General features: G+C 40.7%; 2 protein-coding genes across 11 annotated transcripts; one reads left to right on the forward strand and one right to left on the reverse strand.

Annotated features, from left to right (window-relative positions):
- On the reverse strand, window positions 1–12,895 carry CBX3 (chromobox 3). Of its 6 annotated transcripts, none has more exons than XM_082047009.1 (6): window positions 12,627–12,695; window positions 10,014–10,064; window positions 6,039–6,181; window positions 4,284–4,449; window positions 2,107–2,201; window positions 1–645 (listed from the first exon to the last, which is right to left on the reverse strand). In XM_082047009.1, exons 2-6 carry the CDS (start codon window positions 10,035–10,037, stop codon window positions 519–521), a joined length of 555 nt encoding a protein of 184 aa, XP_081903135.1. In that variant the 5' UTR covers window positions 10,038–10,064; window positions 12,627–12,695; the 3' UTR covers window positions 1–518. The 6 variants fall into 6 exon arrangements, with proteins under 6 accessions (XP_081903135.1, XP_081903134.1, XP_081903138.1 ...); XM_082047008.1 differs by lacking the exon at window positions 12,627–12,695 and adding an exon at window positions 11,683–11,788; XM_082047012.1 differs by lacking the exon at window positions 10,014–10,064 and having other exon boundaries at window positions 12,627–12,895.
- On the forward strand, window positions 11,910–27,230 carry HNRNPA2B1 (heterogeneous nuclear ribonucleoprotein A2/B1). Of its 5 annotated transcripts, none has more exons than XR_014183489.1 (13): window positions 11,910–12,090; window positions 18,195–18,305; window positions 18,845–18,991; window positions 21,072–21,282; window positions 21,595–21,696; window positions 21,786–21,866; window positions 22,436–22,498; window positions 22,989–23,108; window positions 23,385–23,507; window positions 24,549–24,631; window positions 24,786–25,708; window positions 25,950–26,080; window positions 26,882–27,230. XR_014183489.1 is itself a non-coding variant. In XM_082047006.1 (11 exons), the coding sequence occupies exons 1-10, from the start codon at window positions 13,906–13,908 to the stop codon at window positions 24,608–24,610; spliced, it is 1,128 nt and encodes a 375-aa protein (XP_081903132.1). In that variant the 5' UTR covers window positions 13,880–13,905; the 3' UTR covers window positions 24,611–24,631; window positions 26,882–27,230. The 5 variants fall into 5 exon arrangements, 1 of the variants encoding a protein (XP_081903132.1); XR_014183490.1 differs by lacking the exon at window positions 11,910–12,090 and adding an exon at window positions 13,326–13,645; XR_014183491.1 differs by lacking the exon at window positions 11,910–12,090 and adding an exon at window positions 13,876–14,013.
- Window positions 27,231–27,290: the final 60 nt, after the last annotated feature.

A 27,290-nucleotide genomic window follows, 5' to 3' on the forward strand; every position in this document is an offset into this window, starting at 1 on the left:
TAAAGGAAGAATATAAAACTATTTTATTGACCACTGTTCACCAGTATTTACAATAAAGTAAACAATATACAGTCTGATAACATTCAAATTACTACAAAGTTAGTTTTCACCTGGTCTTCTTGAGGCCAAGTGATCCCAAATACTAAAAAGAATGATTCTACAGGTTTAAAGGGCTAGGTTTGGGTAAAGAAGATACATGCACATCAATAGTATAGAAGACTACAAAACATCTGTGAGTTTGTTTAGACATTCATTACGATTTTGTAATAACTATGGAAGTTTATGAATGTTTTATAAAAGCTTTTACCTAACATGGAGGAAGCAGTAGTATCAAATGCTCTCTCATGAGAAATGAAACAAGTTGCAGAAAGCTTTTATTTACTTGCTGTTGATGCAAAACATACTACTTCAAAAAAATATCAAATTTGATTCTTGTTAGAATGTATGTTTCTCACATTGCTAATAAATCGAATTTCAGGTTTTAATATTCATATATATAAAAAAAGCAATGCAAACAATTATTGTGCTTCATCTTCTGGGCATGAATGCCAAGTTAGTCGCTCTTCATAAAAAGCAATTACAATCTGAGGACACTTCACGTTCGCTTCTTTGGCCAGCACCAGATCTGCCTCATCAGAATCTTTCCTGATGTAGAAGAGAGTGGGATTTAAGAAAACACATAATCAGTAATTCAGTAAGATTTACAGCTCTTGATAGGTTGTAAGTTCTGAAAAGAATATCAGCTAGAAATCAGTTCTCAGTATACCTTTCACTATAGCTACCAGGAATTTCCATGCTAACACCAAGGTTTCATAGCTGCATCTTCCTTTTCTTCCCTTCCTGTATTTTTGTCTATTTGAAAGGAAAATGCTATTCAAATGGAATCTTTTATATGGTTACCTACTGCATTATGTAATTAAAGGAGTAAAACTTTGCTAATTTTGTCAACTTGCTGTATTGCTTTTGCAACTTGCTGTATTTCATACTGCTACTCTTGATGCTGTATTGGGGTAATAAACTTGTCAGTCTGACATGCTTCAGATTCCATTTTTAAGTGTATGCTGCCTTTACAAATCAGTTTTATGCATACATATTATTATCTATGTTTGTTGACTACAATTATGAAAAACTAATCAACTGCAACTGAACTAAAAAAAAAAAGCTGCTTTTTGTACATTTCTTTTGTGTCTGGTGTTGCCAGTTATCACTACAGAAATTCAAATAGTCAAAATCTATACTTTGCAACTCTTTTAAATTTCACATAAAATGTATAGAGAAATTGAAAATGCAGAAGGGAGGCAGAATCTTTCAAAGCACTAATTTTCAGCAGCCAAGTCATATCACATGACTAATCATTTATCTGGAGACCCCTTCTCAAAGGCTGTGGAAAGCTATCATCCCTGCCATCTCCCCACCATAAGAAATCTAAACCCCAGAAAATGCTAATTCATTGTATTGTATTCTCAACACTGGGAAAAAACACTAATTTTATCCTACTTGTTCACAAGGCAAGAAGTCCTCCTGTCAACATTATAGCTAATGAAGCTGGTCTCCACCCACCCTCCCAACACCACAAACTTGCCCCATCACTTTCCCCCCTCTTTATGAGCCCATAAAGATAAACCTCTCCTTCACATTGTTTATTCATCTCAACCTCAGCTTCCTCCACTAGTTGCTTCCAGTTCCACGGCTGCATGCAGAACAGCTGGCACCACTGTTGGTTAAATAGTTGGCTATCCAGCAGCTGGTTTCTGCTTATTGAAACATGCAAAGCTGGATTTCTGCCTGCCATTCCCTTAGCAAGAGCACTACCGAGATCCAGCTTTTCCATACAAATGCAAATTTTTCCACATTTTATCAGAATTTACCTTTCAAATTTCTAGTTATGTAAAACTGGACCAGTAGAAACTGAAGTCATTTGGGTTTTGAAGGAAGAGGTGTTAAGTACTAACTGGTTAGAGAAGCCTTGTTTTTTTAAGAATACAAGGTTAATAAGCAGACTACCAGCTTCTCTGCCTTACTCCTGAAATGAAGTTGTCTCACTAACCTAAGTGCAACTGCCTGCCCTCCCTTAATACGGACGAGAACTGTGCATGTAAGACTTACCATTTCATGAGGAACATAAGCTCTCCACTGCTATCCGTAGCCCCAATTATCCGCTCGGGATCAAGACCCCTTGCAAACCCTCTTGGTTTATCAACCTATTGAGTAAATTAGAAGATTGTTATCTAGTTTAAAATAAAATTCTCTTTTGGCATTAGAGCTAGATATATGCATTCTTGTGTATATATTATGTGAGTATAACAAAACTAAAGCATTACTTAATTATAAAAGCTATAATTACATATAATTGTTTGAAGATTACACTAATTTTATTTTTTCATGACTGATCTTCAGGCCAAGTGTCAAGGTTTAACCCCAGCTGGCAACTTAGCACCATGCAGCCGCTTGCTCACTCCTCCCCCCTGGTGGGATGGGGAGAAGAATCAAGAAAAAGTAAAAGTCGTGGGTTGAGATAAAGACAGTTTAATAGGACAGGAAAGGAAGAGAAAATACTAACACTACTCCTACTAAGAACAACAGAATATACAAAAAAAATTATGCACAGTGCAATTGCTCATCACCTGTTGACCAATGCCCAGCCTGTCCCTGAGCAACAATCCCAGCCCCTGGCCAACTTCCCCCCAGTTTATATACTGAGCGTGACATCCTATGGTATAGAATAGAATATCCCTTTGCCCAGCTTGGGTCAGCTGTCCTGGCTTTGCTCCCTCCCAGCTTCTTGTGTACCTCCCTGCTGGCAGAGCATGGGAAGCTGAGAAATCCTTGACTTAGTACAAGCACCACTTTGCAACAACTTAAACAGTCTGTTACCAACATTATTCTCTCACTAAATTCAAAACACAGCACTATACCAGATACTAAGAAGAAAATTAACTCTATCCTATCCAAAATCAGGACAGTATCCACCCCTTATTCTATACCATCTACATCATGCCCAGGCCGTACGTTTTCCAATACATTCAAAATAATTGCCTTCTTCTCCTATCTTTGGATATATACACACAGATATCATTCCCTTAGCCTATGGGCCACCCCTCTAAAATGTCTGTTGAGTTCATTTAGGTGTAGAGTAAAAATTAATGAATTTTAAACCAATGTTTCTATCATTTCTTTCTGAAAACTCAATACACAAAACAAGTGATCTAAAAATCCTCATAGCAGATAAACAAACCAGCACGGCCAGTAAAAGCAAAAGAGACAAAGCCAAAATGCACTCCTGGAAATGGGAAAAACACATCCTTATCAGCAAAAAAAACAGATTTGGGTTGGCTTAAGCCAACCATGAAATTGCACCCTTGGGGGATATCTCAACTCTTCTTGGCTCACTGGGATTGCACTGGCAGTAAGGAACATCACAACTATTTCCTGTATTAGTTCCTCTAGGTTCACAATATCCTTTTTGAGAAAGTGGCCACTACTGTACCAGATGAAGGCACACAATTACCTTCATAGAGAAACGACTTTTTTTTTTACTACTCTTCAACTATTCCTTCTGATGCCTTCCAAATTCTTTGACTGTAACCACACATCCAATAGCTGTCTTCAGCAAGCCACTGACATTGCCAACGTTTCATTTCAAGTTGCTAGTTTGGAAGCTTATAGAGAAAATGTAAACTATGGAGCACATTATTATATGTGCATTATTTTTTACTTATCAGTGCTAAATTTGTCACATTGTTCATTTAAATTGTAGGAGAAACCCAGACCTTTAAGAAAAGGTAGGCTTTCTTCAGTCACCCTTTCTACTCCCTCTCCACCATCATGTCCAATCCTAAACTGAGTAACTGCCTGGTCTTGACATTTTGCCATCTTGTCACTTTCCTATTTAAAATCATATACTAAATATGAAAGCCAAAATAGAGCTCCATCTTTGTTCCATTCATGAACCTCTTGCTCTAATACAAACTGACCACTTCATATAATTAATAAATTACTCTCAAGCAGTCTTACTTTCAATTATTCCTTAAGCACCATGGGACAAGGCAAGAACTTTTAGTCATCATGTCAACCAATCATCTTTTACCCACCATTTGGAGAGTCTCATTAACCGCCATGAACGATTTCAAACCACAGTTCCAGATGTCGTGCGATTTTTAGAGTTTTAAACCCATGTTTGGTCTCATTCTCAAAGTCACAACAGGATTTTGGGGGGGGATGGGGATGGAGAGTTAGGGAAGAGACACAGCAGAATAAAGCTTAGCACATGAACACATACTTACAGAATCACGCTTTTTCTTTGATTTACTATCATCAGATTCACTATCTGACAAAGATTTTCTTTTGGCACCATCTGTTTTTTCTTTACCAGCTTTCTGAGAGTTCAGAAAAGCTTCGATTAGCTCTGGACAATCTAAGTTTTCTTCAGGTTCCCATGTGTTGTCAGCACTGAAATATACACACATTTATGTAAAACTAGGAAAAGAAGAAAAATGTAAAACTAGCCACATGGCTCACCTTAAGCAAGTTATTTTTTTTCTCATTATGTAAGGGAGGTTTCTTAAACCTAAGGATGCTTGTCTTGCCATCTTTAATAACCTTCATGTACTGCATTTGATGACTGAAAGAAGTATGCTCTGCTATTGTCAAAAAACAACGTTCTTAAACTGGAGATACAGAATAACCAGCTCTATTAACTCCTATGATCTGAGTGGGATCACAGGAGTTAAAACAAGCAATCCCCACCCTACCAAAACATACCTGTCCGTTTTAAACTAACTCCCTTCCCTCCTTTCTCTAAAGACTGTCCATGCAAACAAACCATAAGATACAAGCACTATGACTGACAGAGAACAGAATATACACAACATACACTACAATCAGCTTAAGTATATATGTCCAAGCTTCTATATATGAGGAATGCTCTCAAAAGTTTTCTCCAAGCACTGAGATCAACTCTGTCTAGAACTATCTCCCTCTTTCACTTGACTACAGGAGGGGGACAAAGGTTCCACATCCTAAGCTTGGCACCACAAATGTTTCAATGAGTGTGCATTTTATTAACAAAAATGTTAATAAGTCCATGAATGTTCCCTGCAACAACTAAGCACCTCCTCAGAAGTCCTCATGCACAAACACTGCACAGCCCTACTGCACAAGCAGGATGCCTACAAATTATTTTCAGCTACAAAATTGTATTTTTACAACTTCAGATCAGATCCTTGAATACTAAACACATTGTGTTCTGCACTTATGTACTTCTCACTACAGAAGTGTCAAGTGCTACAATGCAGAATGTTGCAATGCAAACACTTCGGGAAGTATGCAACAATAATGTGACTGTATATGTAACTGCTTATGTCCAAATTCTAGGTGCATCACCTTTTTTCAGCTAGTAGTCTGCCAGAAAGTGCCACAGGAAGGAAGAGGCACAACTACATACCTTCTTTAACAATCAGCTTGTTAAAGTCCACTGTAACATTTTTTTGTGCTTCCGTAAGTCCTGGGAAAGAGACTCAAGAGATACCTTTCGGGTATGCCTAATAAAGGTAACCATGCCACAGAATTCCTTATGCAAACTCATCTAATTTCAGAGTAGCTCAGAAAAGTGAATAATAAGCAAACTATCTGCTTCAAATTCATCACTTCAGACCTGCCTACAGTTTAAATCCCAGCAAAATTTCTTCCTCAGAAGTAACATTCATTCCATCACACATATAACAAACTGTCAGCCTTGCTCACCTTGATAGATACTGACACAATCAAAGAACAGTGGTAAAAGAACAATTACTAAGGACTTGGCAAAAATCTTGGAACATTTTATGTAGCACAAACACTAAGCTACATATCTTCTATTTTATTTTCATACTTGACTGCCCCACTTGAATATGCATTTATAGATGTCCTTCTCTTTAAGTTCTTTAAAATGTATCCCCATCATCATCCAATCCCCTCTCTGCAGTTATTTCAAATAAATGGTTAGCATTTAGCATTCTAGCAGGATTAAAAAAAAAAAAAAAAAAAAAGTAATGCCTTACTCTGTAAATCCTTTCCACTTCAAGTAGTATTCCACCTTTCCATTTACAACACGTCTGTCCAGGACTTTCTCCACAACAAATTCTTCAGGCTCTGCCTCTTCAACTTTTTTACCTTTGCCATTCTGTTTCTTTCCCATTTTGTGCTACAAAAGAAATTCAGAATGACATTACTCATTCTTTTGCTTGACACAGTTACTTCACTGGCCAAATCCAACTTTGCTCAGTGAAGAGCAAAGAATCACGTACTTTTTCACACTAAAGCCAGAAGCTCAGACCCCTTTTACGTTAGTGCATGTGGTCAGGTAACCTGAGCGAGACATGTTAATGTTTTGGGTTTTTTTCAGTTGCTTAATGAGATACCCAACACCAGTTTTTTAAAAGGTGAAAGATTTTTGTCCTTACACTCAGTGCCTCCACTCCCCTCATAAATTTAATTCTCAGAGTGCTACATGCTCAAAAATTATGAAGCTTCTAGAAGTTAACTCTATGCCTATGAAAAGGCAGATGGCAAGAAACAGCATAAGGCAGAAGTAAAGAAAAGTAATAAGGGAATGGTGAAAATGCGCAAAATAGAAAAGGGATGCTACTCAAAAAAGGTGGTTCCTACCTTTTCCAAAAAAAAAAAAAAAAAAAAAAAAAAGAAGCTGATGGGAGCAAAATTTATGCTGTATTGCTACAATAAGCAAAATACTCGGCAATAACCCGTAACTAGTGAACAGGATGCATTCTCGGAGCATTCCATTAGTGCAGTCCCTTCTCATTCTTAGCCACGCACCAATGTAACTTACATTCAAACAGATGTCACAAAGGTGCAAAAATTTAAAACAGCTACACTTAAGTACAGCACTTAACATGTAAATGAAATTTTGCTAACTTAAAGAACTTTATAAATATTTTAAGTTTACATTCGATACTTCAAGTAATACTTTTTAAGTTCTTAAAACAAATATTACATCCACATCATCCTCAAGGCATTCCCAGTTTAATAAGGCGCAATTAAATACTAATTGAAGGACACGTTTCAGAATTTCTTTCTTTGTAATCTTAAAAAGATTGGAACAAGGCTATCGTGTTGTTATATCACATTTCTGGAGCACTAGCAGACCAAAAGCAGTTTGCTTGCCATTTTGGACCGCACCTTATAAGGAAATTATTAAAGTGGTAGCCACAAACTAATGGGTGCAGTATTAAGCTCCTAAAACACATAGTCATGCAGCACCCTAAATCAAAGTGGGCAGAACTAATTCCTCACTAATGCACTTCCTATAGAACAGAAAACAGACAAGCAAAAACACAGAGCAATTCTATTTGCTTGATGGCCTTTCTCTAGTCCTCTCTAGAATTAATGCAGGTTAGTTTGAGAATATTGCAAAGCAATTTTCAAACTGTCCAACTTAGACTTTGTAGAATTTTGTCCTGATGTGGTGAATGGTAAAAAAAAAGGTATGCGTTAGAAGAAAAACTGTCGTCTTTTTGTAGACCAAAGATGTGAAGCAGATTCTTTCATCACAAAGCCCTATTTTTGTGCCCCTTATTTTTCACAATGACTTTTTCCTTCCCTCCTCAAAATAGCTTTAGTCTAGTTAGCAACCCATAAATTAAAGGTGCAAACAGTGAAGACAAGTTTCAAGTTTCTCTTTCAAACAGCAAATTTCTGTATATGATTGTATCTCATGTGACATTTGTTTTGATTTGGAATCATACAAGTGAGATTATCTAAAACAGAGCATGTATTTCCAATGAGATTTTAACTGCCTGCATATCCCAGGTGTATTTCGACCACAGCATTCATGTCTGAAAAGTGTCAACTTAAGCACACTGGCTTTTTTTGCCTTCATAGTAAAAAGAACGCAAGACGGGAAATGAAAGAAAACAGAAGCATGAAGATGTCCAATGCTTCTATGAAGGCAGCTGCTTTCAAGAAAACAGAAATGTGAAAAAGAGAAATGGGCAGATATGAGGAAAACAAACAAACAAAAAGAAGCAGAGGAAAAAAGAAAAAAAAAGACAAAGACTCACTATACCATAGTAATAACATTATAATTACTGGTGATGAGGCAAGCAGGCTACAAGTGGGGAACATCTCCATCTGTGTTCTCCGTTGGACTATAATTCTTTGATTCAATGGAAGACTGTTTTCTGGTACTCTTTTCGGCTTCACTAATTCTCGTCACTTAAATGTTTTGGATTTCTGTATCAAAGCAACAATTTTTTTTTTTACTTTCTAAGACTTAAGTATCTACATAATCTTCCACAGAAGAAAACGAATGCCATGTGGGTCTGTATTTTTTTCTTGCAGTGCAGTAAGAAATAACAAGATCAACAATATGTTGCTTTTTGGTTTAAATATTAGAGATTGAATTAGGTCTTGTGTGCATTAGCACCACCTTCCAAACCCCTTAGCCTTTCCAACCTATTAAAATAACACTTGATCACAAAGCCTGCAGAAATACTGAACACTTGTTAAAAACCCTGTACACTCTGAGATCACACAAGCCAATGTAAGCCTCAGACCACAAGTGAATGTGGTACCTGACTACTGAATGTCCACTAGACCCCTAAAGCTTCCTCCTCTAGGGTTATAAGCTGCAACTTGGGCATCTGACCGCTGAATGCTCATCTATGGCTCATTTCCCTTTCTGCATTCCCAAGTCAAGTATGACAGATGCAGATGCTCTCCAGCGGATAACCACTCTTTCTTTGAGGGGCAAGATTAAAACACTGATGTGATACTCTGGTGAAGGATTTTAACATACAAGAGGCAACAAAATCAGAATTTACAGTTCCACAGCTATCCTATCGCTCCATACATTTAGGTTTTGCATGCAAGTACATAATGAAGCAGAATTAGTTATGGTTCCCATGGGAACCATAACTGATTTTCCTGACCTGTGCAGTAAAATTCTCAACAATATCAAAAGATTAAAAATACTGCACTGATTCTTTCCTCTTCCTGAGGCACCCCCTCCCCAGCCTGGCTAACTCCTTCTCTTCCTCAAATTAAGGAAGAGTGGGCAATCAATTACTAACTGAAAGTTCAGACATTCACCTTGGTGAAATCTTCTCAACTAGTTTATCATACAATATAAAGGAAGTTACTCCATTGCACTTCTAAGCCAGGGGTTAATACAACTTTTTAATATATCTTGATCTGGGTCAACTAGTAATAACTTCAGTAGATTTAAGAAAAGGCCTTTTGAATGCATTGTAGATCAGCTGTTCTGCTTTCCAAATTTTGAGTTGTATATGTGTATTTTTGCTTACTTCCCCGCCTCAACCTCAGATGCATCTCACACTATACTTTTTCAGGTGTCTTTCACAAAACTACGCATCATTAATAGTTGAATGATAACCAGCAACCAACTGCCCTTAGAAGTCCATTTTTTAATGTCAAGCAAAGCTTTATAGGACTTGAGATCCATGAATGCATCATTAAAACGGTCCAGGAGGGGTTGACATCTGATAATCTCTGCTCCTATGAAATTCAAAGAAACTGTTATTTGTTAAAATCATTTCAAACGGCATCTTAACTATGCCACATCATTTCCCAATAATGTTATTATTCATCTGTAAAGACTGCCTTTTCTCAGGCAATTAGTTTTCCCCAAATACACTGGGAGAAATTAAATTAATACATGATTTTGATTTTGTTACATATATGATGAATTACATGGTGTACTGAAAGGAGGCTAATAAAATGCTTAGTGTTTTCTACTGTAGGACAGATGAAGGAGTGCAGAGACCTTTAATTTTTTTTTTCCCAACAAGTCTCTTTAGAAATGGCAGATTCATTAAAGCCAAAGATAATGAATGTCCTTTCTAGTAGCCTTACTTTCTGGATCTGAAATTTTGGTCAGAATAATGCTGGGGAGGGGAGATGTGGATGTATCTTTTAAATGGAGATGCCAAGTTATAAGTTTGAAGAAAAAATATGTTGATTAAATCCTTATATACTTTAGGTGTGCATGAACTTACCAATGCAGTTTTATTGGAGGCCATTTTTATTGCAGACTTGCAGAGCTTTTACTAGAAAAATGCATGACAATTAAAAGGAAGTTTACATTACTCAGAGAAAGGCATCCCAATACAAACATGGTCCTTGTTCCAACCCCCATATATTCCCTGCATATAACATTTCTAATACGGATTAAATCCAGAACAAAAAGTAGGTTACTACTTTGTCTGGCATAACCCAGTAACACACCATCCTGCTAGCCAGTATAAACGATAAAGTGGTATATAGGGTTGAAAAAAGGTTTTTAACAAGGCCTTCTAAGGCACAGAGACGTTTCTAGGGAAAAGGGGGAGGACCATCAGGGATGCTTATTTCCTTAAACCCAGCAGAACAGGAGTTCAGATTCTAGCAGTTAATCAAGATATACCTAGGTATATCAACTGCATATCTAGTGGGGAGCAGCTACATATCTGTGTTGTCATGAGTCACCCATTGCTCTTACACTGTAGTAAATGCTTATAAACAGCAACTATTAATCTTAACTACAAGGTTGCCTTCTGATTCTCAAATTTGCAGAAGTTAAACTCCTAGAGCAATATTAACTCAGCTAAGCTGTATATACTACTTTTTTGACCTACACAAATGATGTTGAATACAATCCATCCCCTTTTCCATGTCATTTCTCATGTTGGCCACCTCCTCGGGCACATATTATCCCCACCCCACTGCAAACTATCGAACTGTTATAATTCCCCATATGCCTGAGCAAGGCAAAAGAGTAAGTCCTTCAAGGCCAGACAACCTCCCGGGCTTGGCAATCCCACCCAATCCTCCCCTGACAGGGAAGGTGGATTTTGGCAATCCCATGGGCAGTGGGGTAGACGGAGTGGGAGAAAGGCAGGGGCTAGGGCCCCGGTGCAGAAGGGCTTGTCTTGTCCCCATTCGAAAGGCAGGACAAAGGGGAAAACAAACAACAATAACAATAATAATAATTATAATAAAACCCCCGTGCCACTCCCACCAGAAAATAGAGCCCTGCGGAGGCCTAACGGCGGAGGCTGCGCCTCGGGCCTGCGGTGGGCGCACGTGAGGCCGGCGGGGACGCCCTGGGCGAGCTAACGGGACTGCCCCGGGCGGCGCGGGGTCGGCCCGCCGCTCACGGCGAGGCCTGCGGGAGGAGGCCCGCCGCTCCCGCCCCGGGCAGCCGCCGTCCGGCGGGCCCTGTGCGCCGCGGCCCCGCCACCGGGGCCCCCTCCACACCGCCTCCCCCACCACGCCACGTTTCCCCCAGGCCCGGCACACGCCGCCGCCTCCCGGAGCAGGGACGCCCGGTGGCGGAGGCCGCCCCTCGGCGGTGGCAGGCTGGCTTTGTCTCCCGAGCGCGTCCGCCACCGCGCGGGTGCCGCTGCCCCCGCCCCCCGGCGCAGCCCTCCTTCCCCGCCGCAAAGCCCGCTCCCTCGCTCCCGCGCGGGCCGGGAAGCACCGTGCAAGCGCCAGGGCCGTGTGCCCCGAGCCGCCAAGGAAGCGGCAGCGTAGGGAGAGGAGGAGGGAGGCAGGCGGGCTGCGTCCCGCATCTCCCCGCAGCCGAGGCCCGCTCCGCGGGGAGCGGAGGGAGGGGGAATTGGGGAAGGAAGGAGGCGGCTGGAGGGAGAGAAAGCGGGAGAGAGAAAGAGAGAGAAGGATACAGACTTCAATGGTGCCCAGCCGCTCCGGTCTCCCGCCTCCTCCTCGCCTCTCGCCCTGCGCACACTGTGCAGCGCCCGCAACAGCGATATCTAAGGGGGGTTGAGTCGGGGGGTGGGGGAAGGGAGAGAGAGAGGGAGAGGGAGGGAAGGAGGGGGTGGGGAGCGGCTGGGCGGCAGCGCGGCGCAGGGCGGGCGCGGCGGCTGGTGGGGCTGGGCTGGCCGAGCACTGCGCGCCGGCGGCTGACGGGGCAGAGCGCACGACGCCGCCTACGCGCGAGCTGCAACCTCCTACCGTCGTCGCCGCCAGCACAGGAGGGGGGCCAAGACGTCTCTCCAACGGGGGGCTAGCGCAGGACCGCGTCAGGCGTCCAAAAGAAGGAAGATGCCTCGCGGCGACAGAGAAAGCGACTGGGTGAGCCGGGGGCGGCGGGCGGGGGAACGGGCCAACGGAGCCCGGTAACTGCCGCCGCCATGATGGCCGCCGCCATGAGGGCGCGTTGGGCCGGAGCGGGCGCCGCCCGCCACGGAGCGAGGCCTTTAGTCGGTGTGGGAGGGCGGCCCCGGCGAGGCCCGGGAGCGGGGAGGGCGGGCAGCGAGCGGCGGGGTGGGTTTGAAGCTCGTTGCGGCGAGGCTGAGGGGGGGGCGTTTGGAGCGCGGCCATTTCCCGCGTTGCGGCGGGGAGGCCTAGTCGTTAGGGCGCTAGGGGAGGGAGGTGGGCTCAGAAAGCAGTGCGGGGGAGAAGCTGGAAAACTCTTTCTAGGAGTGGGGAGAGGGGTCGGAGTCGGCTGGGGAAGGCTTCACTCCGGGTGAGGAGCCGCGAGTGGATCCGCGGTGGCTTTCCCCGAGAGCTGCGGGAGGGAGGGGGGGGGGGAAGAGGGAGAAGAAGGGGCGGGAAGAAAGGAGCAGCTCCAGCGCCATTTCCCTGGTGCGCGGGGCAGCAGCACTCACCCTTTGTCGCGGTGCGTGCGGTGCCGCTGAAGAGAGAAAAAGGGAGGGAGGAGAGGAAGGAGGGAAAGAAGAACAGAGTACCGAAGCGGGCGGTGGGCCCGATGTGGGCCGTGTGGGGTAGAGCGGCGCAGGCTGCGGTGGAGCCCGCCTCCCTGCGCTGGCTGTCGGCCCCCAGCTTTGTGTCGGTGCTGGCGCCAAAATCTGGGTCGTTCTCACTTCCTCCTGCTCGGGCAGAGGGGGAAGGGACCAGGCCGCCAGCAGCAACGGGAGTTTTCGGGGGTGCGTTTTACTCTGCTCACGCCCGCTCCCTACCAGTACCACAGGTGGCCACCACGAGAGCAGCGGGGGGAGATGCGAGGCTGCTTTCGGTTAATTATAACCCCCTTCTCGGAGGTTTGAGCCTTCGGTGCCGTTCGGCTTTTTCCGGAAAAAAAAAAAAAAAGGCGCGTCACGGTGCCAATCGAGATCGGAGCCGTTTCGGCTCCGCTCGGGCACGTATCGCGAGTCTCTTCCGTTGTCGGAAATTGCCGAACGCGCTGGATGGTCGATCACTGCTGCGGCTCTTTCTCCGGAAATTGCCGAACAGGTTTCGAACGCCAGTATTTTTTGCCTCGGCAAATTCCGGAAATTGCCGAAGCGAGTCGAACGGGATTCCATTCCTGTTTCGGCTTTTTCCGGCGACTGTCGAAGTGGATAAGCTCGACGACGACGGCTCCTTCGGCTCATTCCGGAGACAGCCATTACTAACGGAGTTGATGACTTTTTATTACGTGATAAAATCACGCAGGGGCGTTATACAGAATTGTTGCCCGTTTGGAGATATTTAAGCTCCGGCTCCAAGCTTTTTTTGTTTTTGTTTTTTTTTTTAAACGAAAACCTGGGAAGGGAGTCTGGCTTGGAGAAGGAGGGCGCTAGCACTACGTGGAGCTGAATTTCAAATTGCGTAACAGTTAAGGCAGCCATTACTGACCAGTTGTACGCTACTCTCGAGCAGGAATAGGTAAACCATGAAGAACATGGTACGTGAAAAAAGGGAAAATTCAGGGTTTGCTTTTAAGGAGGGCGGCAGGTTTGGTTATGGGTACGGAGTGAAATTTTCCGGCTGTGGACGTTACGAGTGGGGTTGAGCCCCTGTCAGTGCAGGTCGGTGCCGCTGCGGGTGGGGGGGCGGCTGGTTGTCTTCCCGCAGAGGAAGCGTTAGCGGGCGGGAAGGTTCTGGAAGCGACGGTTGGGGCTGGTGCGCAGCCGAGAGGGGCGGCGGAAGCTGCGGTAGCCGTGCATGGCGGGTGGGCGAGTTCTTGAATCACTTGACGTGCCCGTTAGCCGGGCTGCTGTTAAGGTGGCGCTGAAGCGGGGAGAGAACGGAGGGGCACCCGCGACTATGGAGGTCAGTTAATGCGGGATCCAGGGCGAGGGCACCCTGAGCGGCTGGGGCGGCGCTGCCAGTAATGGCGGTGGCGAGGGGGAGGGCTAAAATGGCGGCGCCGAGACTCGCTGGTGCGTGAGACTGTGAGGATTCCTCTGCGAGCGATAAACGGACTAAGGGAGGGGGGATGGCAGCCGTAGTCGTCTAGTATCTGCGGGGGGCGTAAAATAGCGTTTGCAGGCAGACTCTTCCTGGTACCGTGTGTGCAGATGCACCCTAGAAGCGGTTTGCACCACTTGGTTTCTGCTTAGCCTGAGGACTTGGGTTTGGGCGGGTTTTTTTGTTTGTTTTTTGCCTGGGGTCGGTACTTGCAGGAGTTCTTTTCCTCCCGCCTCATCGCTGTCCCTGGAAGCGGCGGCTGGTTCTGGGCGCCATTTTCCCCTCCTGGCTGCGGGCGCCCTGTGTTCCTGATAGCCGCCACATGGCGGAGCCGGCTCGGGATAGCATCTGCCTGCGAGGGCGGGGAAAGAACGCAGAGGAGCTGAGAGGGTGAGCTGAGAGAGTAGCGTCCTTCGTTTGGGATCAATAAACGCAGCTTTGCTTTCGGCAGGCCTAGCCATAGTTGTTTGGAGATCCCACTAGCTTGTTTTTGTTAACCGTTCTTGTTACTCAGAGAAGCCTGCAGTCAGCTCAGAGTATTTGTGCACACATTATTGCTGTATGAAACACATTTCCTTGCTCTAATGATTTTTTTTTCAGCAAAGACTACGTGTTTTCCAGTCCTTTGAAGTGTTCCTTTAAGCCTGCGAATGGAGGCTTAAAATAAGCACTCATGAAAACTGCAGAGTTCATAAAGATTTCCTCTCACACTCTGTTCCTACCACAGAGTGTACTATGGAAATCTTGAAAGAGGTTTTTCTTCCAGCTCTTATATCGTGGAGGTGGGTTGTGTGGGGGGAGAGGCGATTGTTTTTACCAAACGAGGATTTTTACCAAGATTCTGAAAGGAACTGGAGTGATAATTTTATCATATGTTTTAGAGCTTCAGTATAAACTTCAGATGGTCCGAGCTTTCTGGACCATAGTGGGAGGTTAATGGTAGACTGAGTTGCTTAAAATTGACACATGTTGTGGTTTAACCCGAGCTAGCGATACAATCACAATAGCTGCTCACTCACCCCCTTGCCCACGCACCCTCTCCAATAGGGAAGAGAATCAAAAGGGAAAGGAGAAACTTGGATTGAGATAAACACAGTTTAATAAAATAACAATATTAATACACTGCTAGTAAGTGTGTATATATATATATATGTAGAAGAAATAAAAGATACTCGAGGCAATTCCTCCAATTCCTCATGAACCCGCTGAGCAGCCAGTCCCAGGAAACAGCACCTAGTCCCAAAGAGAGAAGAAAGAGGAAAAAGGCAGAAAGGCTCAGAGGCCTCTGCAAAACGGCAAAAGGCCAAACTAAAACTCCCGATCCAGACTGCCCTGGCTGTGCCCCAGAGCAAGCAAGAGTGAGGAAAAAAAGCGGAAGAACCAACCAGAAGGGCCTGACTCTCTTTATGTATGAAGCATAGCACTAATGGGATGTAGTACTCTTATTGATCAGTCTGGATGTCAATCAAGCTCTGCCTCATCCATGCACCCCTTCCTCAATGTCTCACACCTGTGGGCAGAGTGTGCAGAGTATCCTTGGCTCTCAGACTAGAGTAATTAAAAGCATTAGGTCTCTGTTATCTCTTGTTCTCAAACTAGGTCCAAATAATGAGCATGTTAGCTATGAAAAAGAAAGGTTTCTAACTACAGGAAGAAAATTAACCCATTTTCAGTTAAACCAGCACATTTAAGACAAATAGTCTCTCTTCTTCCCTGGCTGTGCCTGTGTTAGTGCAGCAATATATGTATGGTATTTTCACACAGTTATTTTAATTGAAAGACTGGGAGTGACTTGTTTTTGTGTGACCTGACCGGTGTTGTGCCTAGATGTTGTTCTGGGTAGGGCATGTACTGTATGAAACTTGAAACATGGTAAATTACACTTTCTAATAATTCATACATCTGTTAAGTCTGTTATTATTCTGTTTAATGTTTATTAGTAATGGGTAGTATATGTCTGTTAAAAAGCAAATGTAATTGTTAGAGATCCTTGAGTTTTGTTTACAATGGTTTTCAAAAGGTAAACCTACTGCTTACTGGAAAAATCCTACCTGCCTACTAAATTTGCTTGATTCTTATGTTTTCCTAAGAACATAAGTGTCCATTATTAGACACATGATGATCGTATAGGAAAAAGTGTTTGTTGTGGGCCTGTTAAAATACTAAGTAGTCCCTGATTTTCAAGCAGAACTGAAGTAATCTGAAGGGAGGATTTTTTTTTTTTTTCCCTAATATTGTTGCTTAAAATTATTCCTCTGCTAGCCTACTCAAAATCATAAATGATAGCGTGGCTTGCAGCATATGACATTTTAGTCCAAGATTGGTATGCAACATCCTTTCCGTTATTCTTTTTAAGAGATGAGATGAAAGGAAACTTGGCATAACATGGGTTTGCTGGTTTAAAACTCTTCTAATTTTGCCTGTCTGTACAAGGAGGAGGCAGTACTAACTTCCTCTGTGTTCCTTAGAAGTAAGCATACTAGATCAAACAGCAAATTTTCACGTGTTCCTAAGAGACATTTTAAACTTCTCATTTTTATTTGGGGGAAATGTTTATTTTTATAATGGTTTATTTCCTTGTCAGGCTGCTGTATCTCAAGCTGGTAATAAGGTGATGCATTTTGCACAAAAAACGATTCAGTACTACGTGCAGTAATTGTCTTACATGCATCTATATCCAGGCCTGCCTTTGACAACCTGAGAAAAATGTTGTTCTATAGTGCAGATTGGCTTAATACTTTCAAAAGCATTTGTGCACTGAACTACTTTTATTATTTTCTGAATCTCATTGGTTTTCTAGTTTTCATCTTTTTTGTCCAGTGCATAGTTGGTTATATCGTGCTTGGCAGCTTTAGCTAACTATGTAGTGTTTAAGTTGTTTAAAAAAAAACTACCACCCTAAAGAAAACATAAAACCAAACACCCAAGTAGATTTTCTTGATTTTTAAAATTATTTAGCTGTATAAAGCTTGTTCCTAGCAAGACAGCTCTCTTTCAGACAGCATTCTGACATCTTAAATTTTGTGGAAGGGGATTACTTTTTAGTGCATTTTTAAATGGTTGCTGTGTGACATACGAAGTTGCAAAATACGTGATTTAGTCACACTGTTTTGTGCAGAAAATGAAAATTATGATGCATACTTAGTATAAAGAGTTCATATAAAAGTATCTTTAATTGGTAGAGGTGGGAAGGTTCTTCCTGCTTGGTAGAATGCCACATACAAAATAGTAAATCTAATGCCTTATTGGTCCTTTTTTTTTTTTAATGGTGTACTTGTCATCCCAGCAGAAATTTCTGCAAACAAGCACAGTGGTAATTTCTCTGAAAGGTAATAGAACAAAGTCTTACTGAAAGCATAATTTATAATAGTAGATACGTAACATGAATATTATTCACATTTCCGTTTCAAAGGGAATCCACTTAGTTTTGATACTGCTGCTGTTCAGGGCAGATAGATTTAGTGCTGATTCCAGTGGTGCAGGATCCCAGATTAATTTGGCAGATGCTCTGGCTTTCATTTATTTTAATAATTAATGAGAAAATAGGAATCGTCAACCCATTTTAGAACATCTTGAAGCGTACCTTCCTTTATTTTTATTTTTAGTGCCTTGGGTGAATAGCATGATAGTATCCATGTAAGACAATTTGAGCTGGGATGTTTTTTAAAAATAAATACTGTCTGGAATAGAAACCAACTGTGAATGAATTTATGTTACCTGTAATGAGAACTTTTGGGGTTGTTTTAATTTTCTTTAAAAACATTTCCTGAAGATCTTTGAGAGGACTGTTCTGGGAGTCTTTGACTGTGGTTCATTGTTCTTAACAGTAAAATCTGTATTGTAAAAGTAGACACATAGACTTGCATAAACTTCTTAATTTCTTCAGAAGTGGTAGAATAATTAGAAGAGCTGAGCATAATTTTGAAAAATATGTCTTGCCGAAAGTTTTTGACACTTTTGAAAAATCTGACATGGTGTCTAATTATGCTGATGTAAAGGGGGTATTGTTAATTATATTAATATAATCTTGTTTTTTGTGATAGAGGGAAAAGGAACAGTTCCGCAAACTGTTTATTGGCGGCTTAAGTTTTGAAACAACAGAGGAAAGCTTGAGGAGTTACTATGAGCAATGGGGAAAACTTACAGATTGTGTGGTAAGTTTGGCGTACTAATGTGCAATGATGGCAGTGAATGTTTAGAAATTGTAGAAGTGAGGGGCTTGTTTTCAGGATAGCTTAATGAAAAGACTGAATATTAATATTTTCCTAAGTGTACAGGTGGTTGGTCCATAATTCACATAATTCAGTTCATTGAAACTATGCACAGACCTTACATTGCAAACTCTGGTAGAATTAGGAAGATTTTAAATTTTAGATTTTAAATCTGTGGTCTTCGGAAAGCTTAAAATAATTATGTGTTTGATTTTTTTGAGAAAACAAATGTAAGTGTATGTCAGTGATACATCAGCATTTCTGCATTATGAGTGTTGGAAAACAATGATGGTTTAAATTTCTGTGATGCCAAGCAGTGCTGTTCATGTACTTAAACATCATAGCATGCTACTTTATCATAATTGTGTTTTGAAATCAAATCAAGGAAAATATAAATTAAGTTCATGCATTTTCTCTCAAGTTGTTACTGTTAAGCTTAACATGAGACAGGGAGACATGGTTTAAACATTTATTGTTTTTAGGTAATGAGGGATCCTGCAAGCAAAAGATCAAGGGGGTTTGGCTTTGTAACATTCTCTTCCATGGCTGAAGTTGATGCAGCCATGGCTGCAAGACCTCACACGATTGACGGAAGGGTGGTTGAGCCTAAGAGAGCTGTGGCTAGAGAGGTAAGTGTGGCTTCGAAAGTAGATAATTCTAATGTTTTGAAAAATGAATCTGTTTTGGTCAGACTTTTATGCTTTCGTCATGGTTTAACCCGAGCTAGCAATACAACCACAATAGCTGCTCACTCATCCCTTCCCCAGTGCCCTCTTCCCAATAGGGGAGAGATTTGAAAGGGAACGGACAAACTTGGATTGAGATAAGCACAGTTTAATAAAATAACAAAATACTAATACACTACTAGTAAATATATATATATATAATAGAAAAAAAAGATACTCAAGCAATTCCAAACGAACTCCATCCACAACTGAGCAGCCAGTCTCAGGAAACCACACCTCGGTCCCAAAAAGAAGGAAAAAGGCAGAAAGACCTCAGCAAAACAGCAAAGGGCCGAGCTAAACATCCTGAACCAAAATTCCCCTGACTCCAGAAAAAAAAAAACCTAAGAAAGAACATGCGAGAGAAAAAAACACCCAAGAGTGAGAACACGCCCCAGAGAGAAACCGGAAGATCCCCCAGTCCTTCTTAAATAAGAAGCATGATGCTAATGGGATAGAACACTCTTGCCTTCCTTGATGCCTCAGACTAAGTCCAAATAATGAGTGTGCGAGCTATGAAAAAGGTTTCTAACTGCACGAAGAAAATTAACTCATTTTCAGTCAAACCAGCACAGCTTTGTTCTTGTTGAAATTACATGGGTTGAAACTCGTGAGTTAAAAGGCTGCAGATGAGGTGCTATTTCCCCACACTTTTCATCTGTTAAATGACCCTATTACATACATGTCTAATATTACGGTGAACTATTAAGTTATTCTGGGTACAGAATCATGTCTGCAGGTGATGCAGCTGGGATTTGAAAACGCTGCTAGCGAAAGTGTGTCTAATGCCTGTAATTATGCACATTCCGAACTAACTCTTCTCTGGAGTCGTTAACTGTTACCAAACCTGAAATTAATAAACTCCTGCCAGTCTCTCCTGGCTCTGTTCCTGGGGTATTTAGGTATGTAACTGAAATGACTAAAAATAAAGAATGTAGGGAAATATTTTTTTTTTTTTTTTTTTTTTCCTAGTGGTGGTATACAAAATCATCTTGGGACTACTTTGGTTTTAGCCCCAGGTATAGTTTTTAACTTCAGGGTACAGGTTAGGTGTATGCACAGGAATGCAATTCACCTGTGAACTTTTCAACCAGGCCTGTGTGGCACAGAGGTACTTAAGGAGCAAGTGCAGATTCTAGGTGGGTTCTGTTCACCACATTGTGGGAGCTCTGGCAGGGTTTACCAGTTTAAGGTTGGATCCAGGTGTTTAATGCTTTTGTATTGATGAACTGGAATCAAATGAGCTGTCCCAGTGATCAAGGGAAACAAAAGTTGTAATCACTAGCTACCTGTTAGTTATCCCAGTTTTCTTTCCATTTCCTGCAGAATGCAGGGTTGGTTAGCATTTGGAAAAAGGTATTTAAAGCAGCATACCTATGTACTGTTTAAACAGACAAAGCTATTTATAAGCTTTACAAATAAGTCATTCTTACCTAGTGCAGCCTTTTTGATACCCTGCTCAAAGTGCAAAAATAACCCACAAATGTGAGGAGTTGTCATCATATTTTGAATAGAAGTTAAAATGCATAGCTGTGCACTCGCTGAGAGGTTGAAGGACCTTTACTGTTGATAAAAGTGGGATGTTGCCTTCACTGCCATTGAAGAAGTGGGCAGAGGAGGCTGACACATCTTTGTTTCAATTACAAAAATCATGCTTCTTTCAAGCAGTTGATCTTAATGTCTTGTTTAAATACGTTTAAAGGTTTTTTAATTTACTTTTATGCATTTCATAGCACTTTTAACTTTTTTTCAGTGTGCTTAAGGCTTTGAATGGGGAAGAAAAACCTCAAATTACACCATGTTACTTGCTTCCTAGACTGCCCCTCGGGCGAAGTTGCAGGGACATGCATCTTAAGAGGGCTACCTCAGTGCTTGAAAAAAAAAAATCTTAGTTTATCAGTATTCCATTCCTGAAATCCTGGAAAAATAGTGATTTGTGATATTGTTTTTCTTTGTGATAATTTAAAGGGTTTTTTTTAAACAGGAATCTGGAAAACCTGGTGCTCACGTTACTGTGAAAAAATTGTTTGTTGGTGGTATTAAAGAGGACACTGAAGAGCACCACCTTCGTGACTACTTCGAGGAATATGGAAAAATCGACACTATTGAAATCATTACTGACAGACAGTCTGGTAAAAAGAGAGGGTTTGGATTTGTTACATTTGATGACCATGATCCTGTGGATAAAATCGTATGTAAGTAAGCTTAATTCCACTCTTTCATTTGATAGTATTAATCCTTGCAGTCTCAATAATTTTGTAAAGTTAAACTTAAGAGAGACTGGAATGCTACATTGTCGTTTTAGTGGATTGTGTGGGAAACGTATTTTAAATAAGTATTGACTTCTTTGCTTAAAAATTGTGGTATTTTGGGTTTTCAGAATGATTATGTGGAATATATGTGGATTAATTTGGAAATTACTTCATTATTATAATAAGACTGATATTTCTATTTGTTGCCAGATCAGTACTTAAATGCTGATCGTATCTTATTTGTTATGGTTATAGTGCAGAAGTATCACACCATCAATGGCCATAATGCAGAAGTAAGGAAAGCTCTCTCTAGACAGGAAATGCAAGAAGTTCAAAATTCCAGAAGTGGGAGAGGAGGTACGTACAAGTAACAGTTAATGTTTTGTGGTTGATGTTTGTGTTCACCTTCCATGATCTCACCGCTTACAAACATTAAACTGTTACAGGGAACTTCGGTTTCAGTGATGCACGTGGAGGTGGTGGCAATTTTGGTCCAGGACCTGGCAGCAATTTCAGAGGAGGAGCTGGTAAGACAGGCATGTTTGTAGCTGCTTTTTTTTTTTTCTTTTTTTTTTTCTTTTTGCTTTTTTTTTTTTTTTTTTTTTGCCTTATTTATATCAATTTTCTGGTTCTGGGTAACTTCATCATCTGCTGCTGTTTGATTTAAATGCAGTTAGAGAATTTTTAGGAAAAGATAACTTGCAAACTTCTTCTGTAGTATACAGGTTGATTTATGTGGATATTCAGTAAAACAAGGTGATGGGGTTTCTTTAAGGATTTTCTTAAAATCCAAAATTAACCTAAATAATTTCATTATGGAATTCAGAGATTTCTCCTCTATAATTGTATGCAACACTTGGCTGACTTTTACAGTGTGAAAGGGGTATGTCCAAAATGAAAACTGTGTGGCTTACAAATGCAAGAAAAATAGAAGACGTAGAGTAAGGACGGGATGTATTATTTCACATACCGAATTCGAGTGTACATGTGCTTAATCTCTGAGATTTCGTCCTTAAGGTCATAGGGGTTTGAGAATTCAGTTAGTTTGCTACAGATGAATTTAAGTACTTCGTGGTTTGTTCTTTTTCTCCAACAGATGGGTATGGAAGTGGCCGCGGATTTGGTGATGGCTATAACGGATATGGTGGAGGACCTGGAGGTTAGTTCACTTTTTTTGTGGTGGTTGTTGCTCTTATTTTTCTCTCATTCAGAAACGTTTTTACATTCACTTACAGTTTTTATAAAATCTATATTAATTGCCAAAGTCATTTTATTTGCCTTAAGAATTACACATAGCTGTTGGCTTGTGTTAAACCTTTATATGGCAAATTGTATGGGTAGTTCCTGGACATCCATGCCCTTTTCTTTAGAATAGCAGTGTTTCTTAAATTTCCTGGGAAAAAATAAAATCAAGATTTTAATTAAGCCTCTTAATTGAGGCCTGTAGGCAGTCTGGGTTTTGGTTACAGTTCAGTTAGGGTGGAAGTTGGTATGTGTCTTCAGAAGTAGTGTTTATAGACATTTCTTTACAGAACTCCTAGCCTTTTCTTCCCCTGTAGACGTCAAAACAGAAGAATGTCTTTCAGATTTCTAGAAGCTGATTGCTTTATACACTGAAAAGTTTATTTTAAATTGTTGTATTGTCATAGGTGGCAACTTTGGTGGCAGTCCTGGTTACGGAGGAGGAAGAGGAGGATATGGTGGAGGAGGACCTGGCTATGGCAACCAGGGTGGCGGCTATGGAGGTGGTTATGACAACTATGGAGGAGGTAACATACTGGCCTGAAATGACAGAGCATTCAAGTTGTAAATCACTGCCAGTCACTCGCACTTTGAGGGGAGGGGGTTGTAAACGTTGTCTAAGGAAGCTCTTGTTTTCTAAACAGTATGAAATAGTATGGAAAAGTAGTTCGTTGCATAAACTTGTGGAATACCTGTGTTATTGTTGTACTTTTATACAAATTCTAATAATGAGAGAACTTTGGGAGTGCTACAGGCGTTTTAGCTCATCTGCGCATTTATCCACTTGTGTATTGATAATGCAGGCAATTATGGAAGTGGAAACTATAACGATTTTGGAAACTACAACCAACAACCTTCAAATTATGGTCCAATGAAGAGTGGAAATTTTGGTGGCAGCAGAAACATGGGTGGACCATATGGTGGAGGTATTGTATATGTCCTGGCCTTCCTTGGAGCCAGAGTGGGTGGGCTTCTGTCTTTTGGGGAAGTGGAAGGGATGATAGTACAAAGGGTGACTGTTTTGAACTAGAAGAGGGTATATTACATTAGATATAAGGAGGAAATTCTTTATAGTAAGGGTAGTGAGGCACTGGAGCAGGTTGACCCAGAGAGGTTGTGGATGCCTCATCCCTGGAAGTGTTCAAGGCTAGGGTGGATGGGGCTTTGAGCAACCTGATCTTGTGGAAAGTGTCCCTGCCCATGGCAGGGAGGTTGGAATTAGATGATCTTTATGGTTCCATCCAGCCCAAACCATTCTATGATTATAAGTTTGATATCTAGAAATTGGATAACTTCTGCAATAGATGGACTGCAGTGCCCATGTTTTTTCTGCAAGTTGGCTCCAATTTAGGCTCTTGAGACTGTAAAGATTATCTTGGGAAAAAATTTGTTATTATTATTTTGTGAAAGATGAATGACAAGGTACTAACTTTTCCCTGAGTATTATGAAATGTTTAGCACTTGGCAGTCTGTAAAAGATTTTAGACAAGTTTCATGTTCTTTGCTATCAGCTCACAGTACTTGTAGAGAGCCTACTTCATGTCCACTAAACTTGCTGGGGTTTCTTCATCTCCCTTCTTGTTGTGGTGTCATTTTTCTCTGACGTTTTCTGCTTTTTGTTGTCTAAATGTTACTAAATATGGCCTGTAAAGCTTGTGACATGGAAACTGAAACATGAAGCCTTTTCTTGTAAGGTTTAGCATGCAAATAAAGTCAGCCCTTGCAGGCTCAAGACAGTACAGTGCATCAAATGACGTGTGACATTGAGTCTTCCAAGGTTTCAGCATGTAGGTCTTGTGGAAGTTCTTGAAGTTAGTTAGAGGAAGACAGTGAAATGTTAAAAATATTTGTTGTATATGCAGTCTCTGGAAGTAAAGCAGATGTTAATCTTCATACAGTAATTAGAAGCATTGCTAGATTTATAAAGCGTACTGATGTAGCCATTCTGTGTCTTTCTGCAATTGCAGGAAACTATGGTCCAGGGGGCAGTGGAGGAAGTGGTGGATATGGAGGGAGGAGCCGTTATTGAGTTTCTGCAAGCATGCCATGGGTAAGTATGTTTATAAGTGTTAAAATTGCAGTGATTCTTGAGAGTAGCTGCAGGAGTTAAAAGCTTTTTAGGATCATATTATCTTTCCTTTAAAAAATGGTTAGATGAATAATTTCATAACCTATTTTTTTACTCTTTACTTCTGTTGAAACAGGCTTCACTGTATAAATAGGAGAGGATGAGAGCCCAGAGGTAACAGAACAGCTTCAGGTTATCGAAATAACAATGTTAAGGAAACACTTATCTCAGTCATGCATAAATATGCAGTGATATGGCAGAAGACACCAGAGCAGATGCAGAGAGCCATTTTGTGAATGGATTTGGATTATTTAATAACATTACCTTACTGTGGAGGAAGGATTGTAAAAATGCCTTTAAGACAGTTTCTTAGCTTTTTAATTGTTGTTTCTTTCTAGTGGTCTTTGTAAGTGTAGAAGCATTCCTTTGATAATGTTAAATTTGTAAGTTTCAGGTGACATGTGAAACCTTTTTTAAGATTTTTCTCAAAGTTTTGAAAAGCTATTAGCCAGGATCATGGTGTAATAAGACATAACGTTTTCCTTTTAAAGATTTAAGTGCGTGTGTAGAGTTAAGAAGCTGTTGTACATTTATGATTTAATAAAATAATTCTAAAGGAAATATTGTGTAATTTTAGATTTTTTTTTTAATATTGTAAAATAAGGCAAGGAGTGGGTAGCATAAGGTCCCACAAAAATACGAAGCTATTGTTGTACATGTAAAATTAAATGCTGGTCAGAAAAAAGTATGTTGTCTGTAAATGATCAGGTTTAAAATATATAGATAACTTAAGGGGTATCTCTGCAAGGAGAAACACCTTTTTAGATCTTTTAGATGCTGCTTCTTCAATGCAAGGAAAGGAAGTATCCCCAGCGAGTTACTCTTCCAGGGACGCAGGTCTAGTACAAGCGAACTCTTGAAAACGTCACTAAGTTCAGCCAGTCTTAAAAAGCTGCGCTGTATTTCTGCAAAGCTTTAACCACAGTAGTTGATAAGGATGCCAACGAAGGCTGAGGGTGTAGAGCAAAATAGTTCTAAGCTTCAGTTAAACTTCTTTAGGTAAGATCTTATTTACTTTTCCTTTCTTTAATGTTCAAAAACCAAGAAACTAATGTTGTATGACAGTATTCTTTCAGTATAGTGATTACCGTTATGTAGTTTAACATAGCAATGGATTGAGTTAACATTTACCAATTGAAAAAAAATTGTGAATCCTGTTTTCTTGTATTATTAAATTTTTTACAAACACATTTTTGTTAATTTCAGCTACTTAACATATTTTTTTCCTACTGGAATCTAGCTATGATATGAACCCTGGACAAGCATAGACTGCTGCCACTGTACACTGCTACAGTTGAACAAATGAGACCTGCAAGTGTCCATTAGTAAAGCTTTGCAAGGGTTCCATCCCTGGTGTTGGTAGTTAAAATGGTAGGTCACAAGTTAATTAAATCATACAACTTTATTTTTGCATCCTGCAACATTTTATTTTTTCTTGGGAGTCTATGCATTATGATGGTTGCAAGGTAATGCAATGAAGGTAGTTCTGTGCTGTTGAAAATGAACTATGTTATGTGTCTTTTCTACTGTAATCTATTTTATATAACGTGTTTCATCCTGAAGGTTCCCAAGTAACTGTAGACTGTTTACGTGTAAGGAAAAAATTGCACCACAGAATACATCTGCCTCTGTGAAGGAATGTGTCGTCCATTCTTTAACTGCATAAGCAGTTCTTTAGGAAGGGAAGTGAAAACTTCAAATGAAACTGCAGGTGGTATTTCATAAGTGCATAATGCAATTATGTAAATTGGAATTTGGCTAGAATGTTGAGGTTTCCACCATTTTTTATAGTTCTTGCAGCTGATAAACCTTAGTGCCAAATTGTCAGCCTTACTCTCACTGCATTCAATTTTTGCACCTCAAATTAATGAAAATTCATCAAGTAATGAGTTTTTCAGAGTAAGGGTGGCATACTCTTCTAGATCTGTTTTTTAAAGAAAAAAAAAAAAAACCCACCAAAAAAGCCCTGATTTCAAAGTTCCATTGCCTTTAAAAGGCTACCCACTGAAGAGCGTGGACTCAGCTGAAAAAAATCCTGTTCCTTTTTGTGTTAGACACACCAGTGAACTGCTTATACTTTTTTTTAAAAAATGGCTGAAGTTCCCCTATTGGTAATTTGGTTTAGACATATGTGATAAACATCTTCAGATACACTTTTTTTTTCTTTGGCAGGAAGGTGCCATGCTGCAGGTAACTAATGAAGAAGTGGTCAACCACAGAAACGCTTCAAGAAATAAGAAATTCTGTATCATCAGAAAATAGTTGTTTTTGCTGCCTTCATTAAAAATCTAGAGGTTAAATGAATACTGATAAAACATCAGAATTAGTACAGCTCCCTGTAATTCTGGGTTTTTAAAATTATAGTAATAATGTCTTGTAAACCTTTCGAATAAAATTCAGATTCATTAGGAGAAACAAATCACTAATGTTAAAATAGCGAACACTCTGTGAGTAGAAAGTTTAACTACATATTTTTATAACTTTCATAGCTTTAAAATAAAGTATTTTTTATACCAACGTAGTTCTAGTGTAATGCTTAATAAAATAAAACCTAGTGTGTGTCTAACATTAAATAATGTTT

Source organism: Streptopelia decaocto, assembly GCF_964273445.1.
Source record: "Streptopelia decaocto genome assembly, chromosome: 2".
Classification (NCBI taxonomy): domain Eukaryota; kingdom Metazoa; phylum Chordata; class Aves; order Columbiformes; family Columbidae; genus Streptopelia; species Streptopelia decaocto.

Excerpts from the sequence above, each read along its gene's own strand:
- CBX3 (XM_082047007.1), bottom strand. The coding sequence starts at position 8,127 with ATGGAGATGTTCCCCACTTGTAGCCTGCTTGCCTCATCACCA. Across the intron at positions 6,182-8,085 it reads GCCTGCTTGCCTCATCACCA|CACAAAATGGGAAAGAAACA; the intron begins GTAATTATAATG and ends TTTCTTTTGTAG. Across the intron at positions 2,202-4,283 it reads CAAAGAAAAAGCGTGATTCT|GTTGATAAACCAAGAGGGTT; the intron begins GTAAGTATGTGT and ends TTTACTCAATAG.
- HNRNPA2B1 (XM_082047006.1), top strand. The coding sequence starts at position 13,906 with ATGGCGGGTGGGCGAGTTCTTGAATCACTTGACGTGCCCGTTAGCCGG. Across the intron at positions 22,499-22,988 it reads ATATGGTGGAGGACCTGGAG|GTGGCAACTTTGGTGGCAGT; the intron begins GTTAGTTCACTT and ends GTATTGTCATAG. Across the intron at positions 23,508-24,548 it reads GGGTGGACCATATGGTGGAG|GAAACTATGGTCCAGGGGGC; the intron begins GTATTGTATATG and ends CTGCAATTGCAG.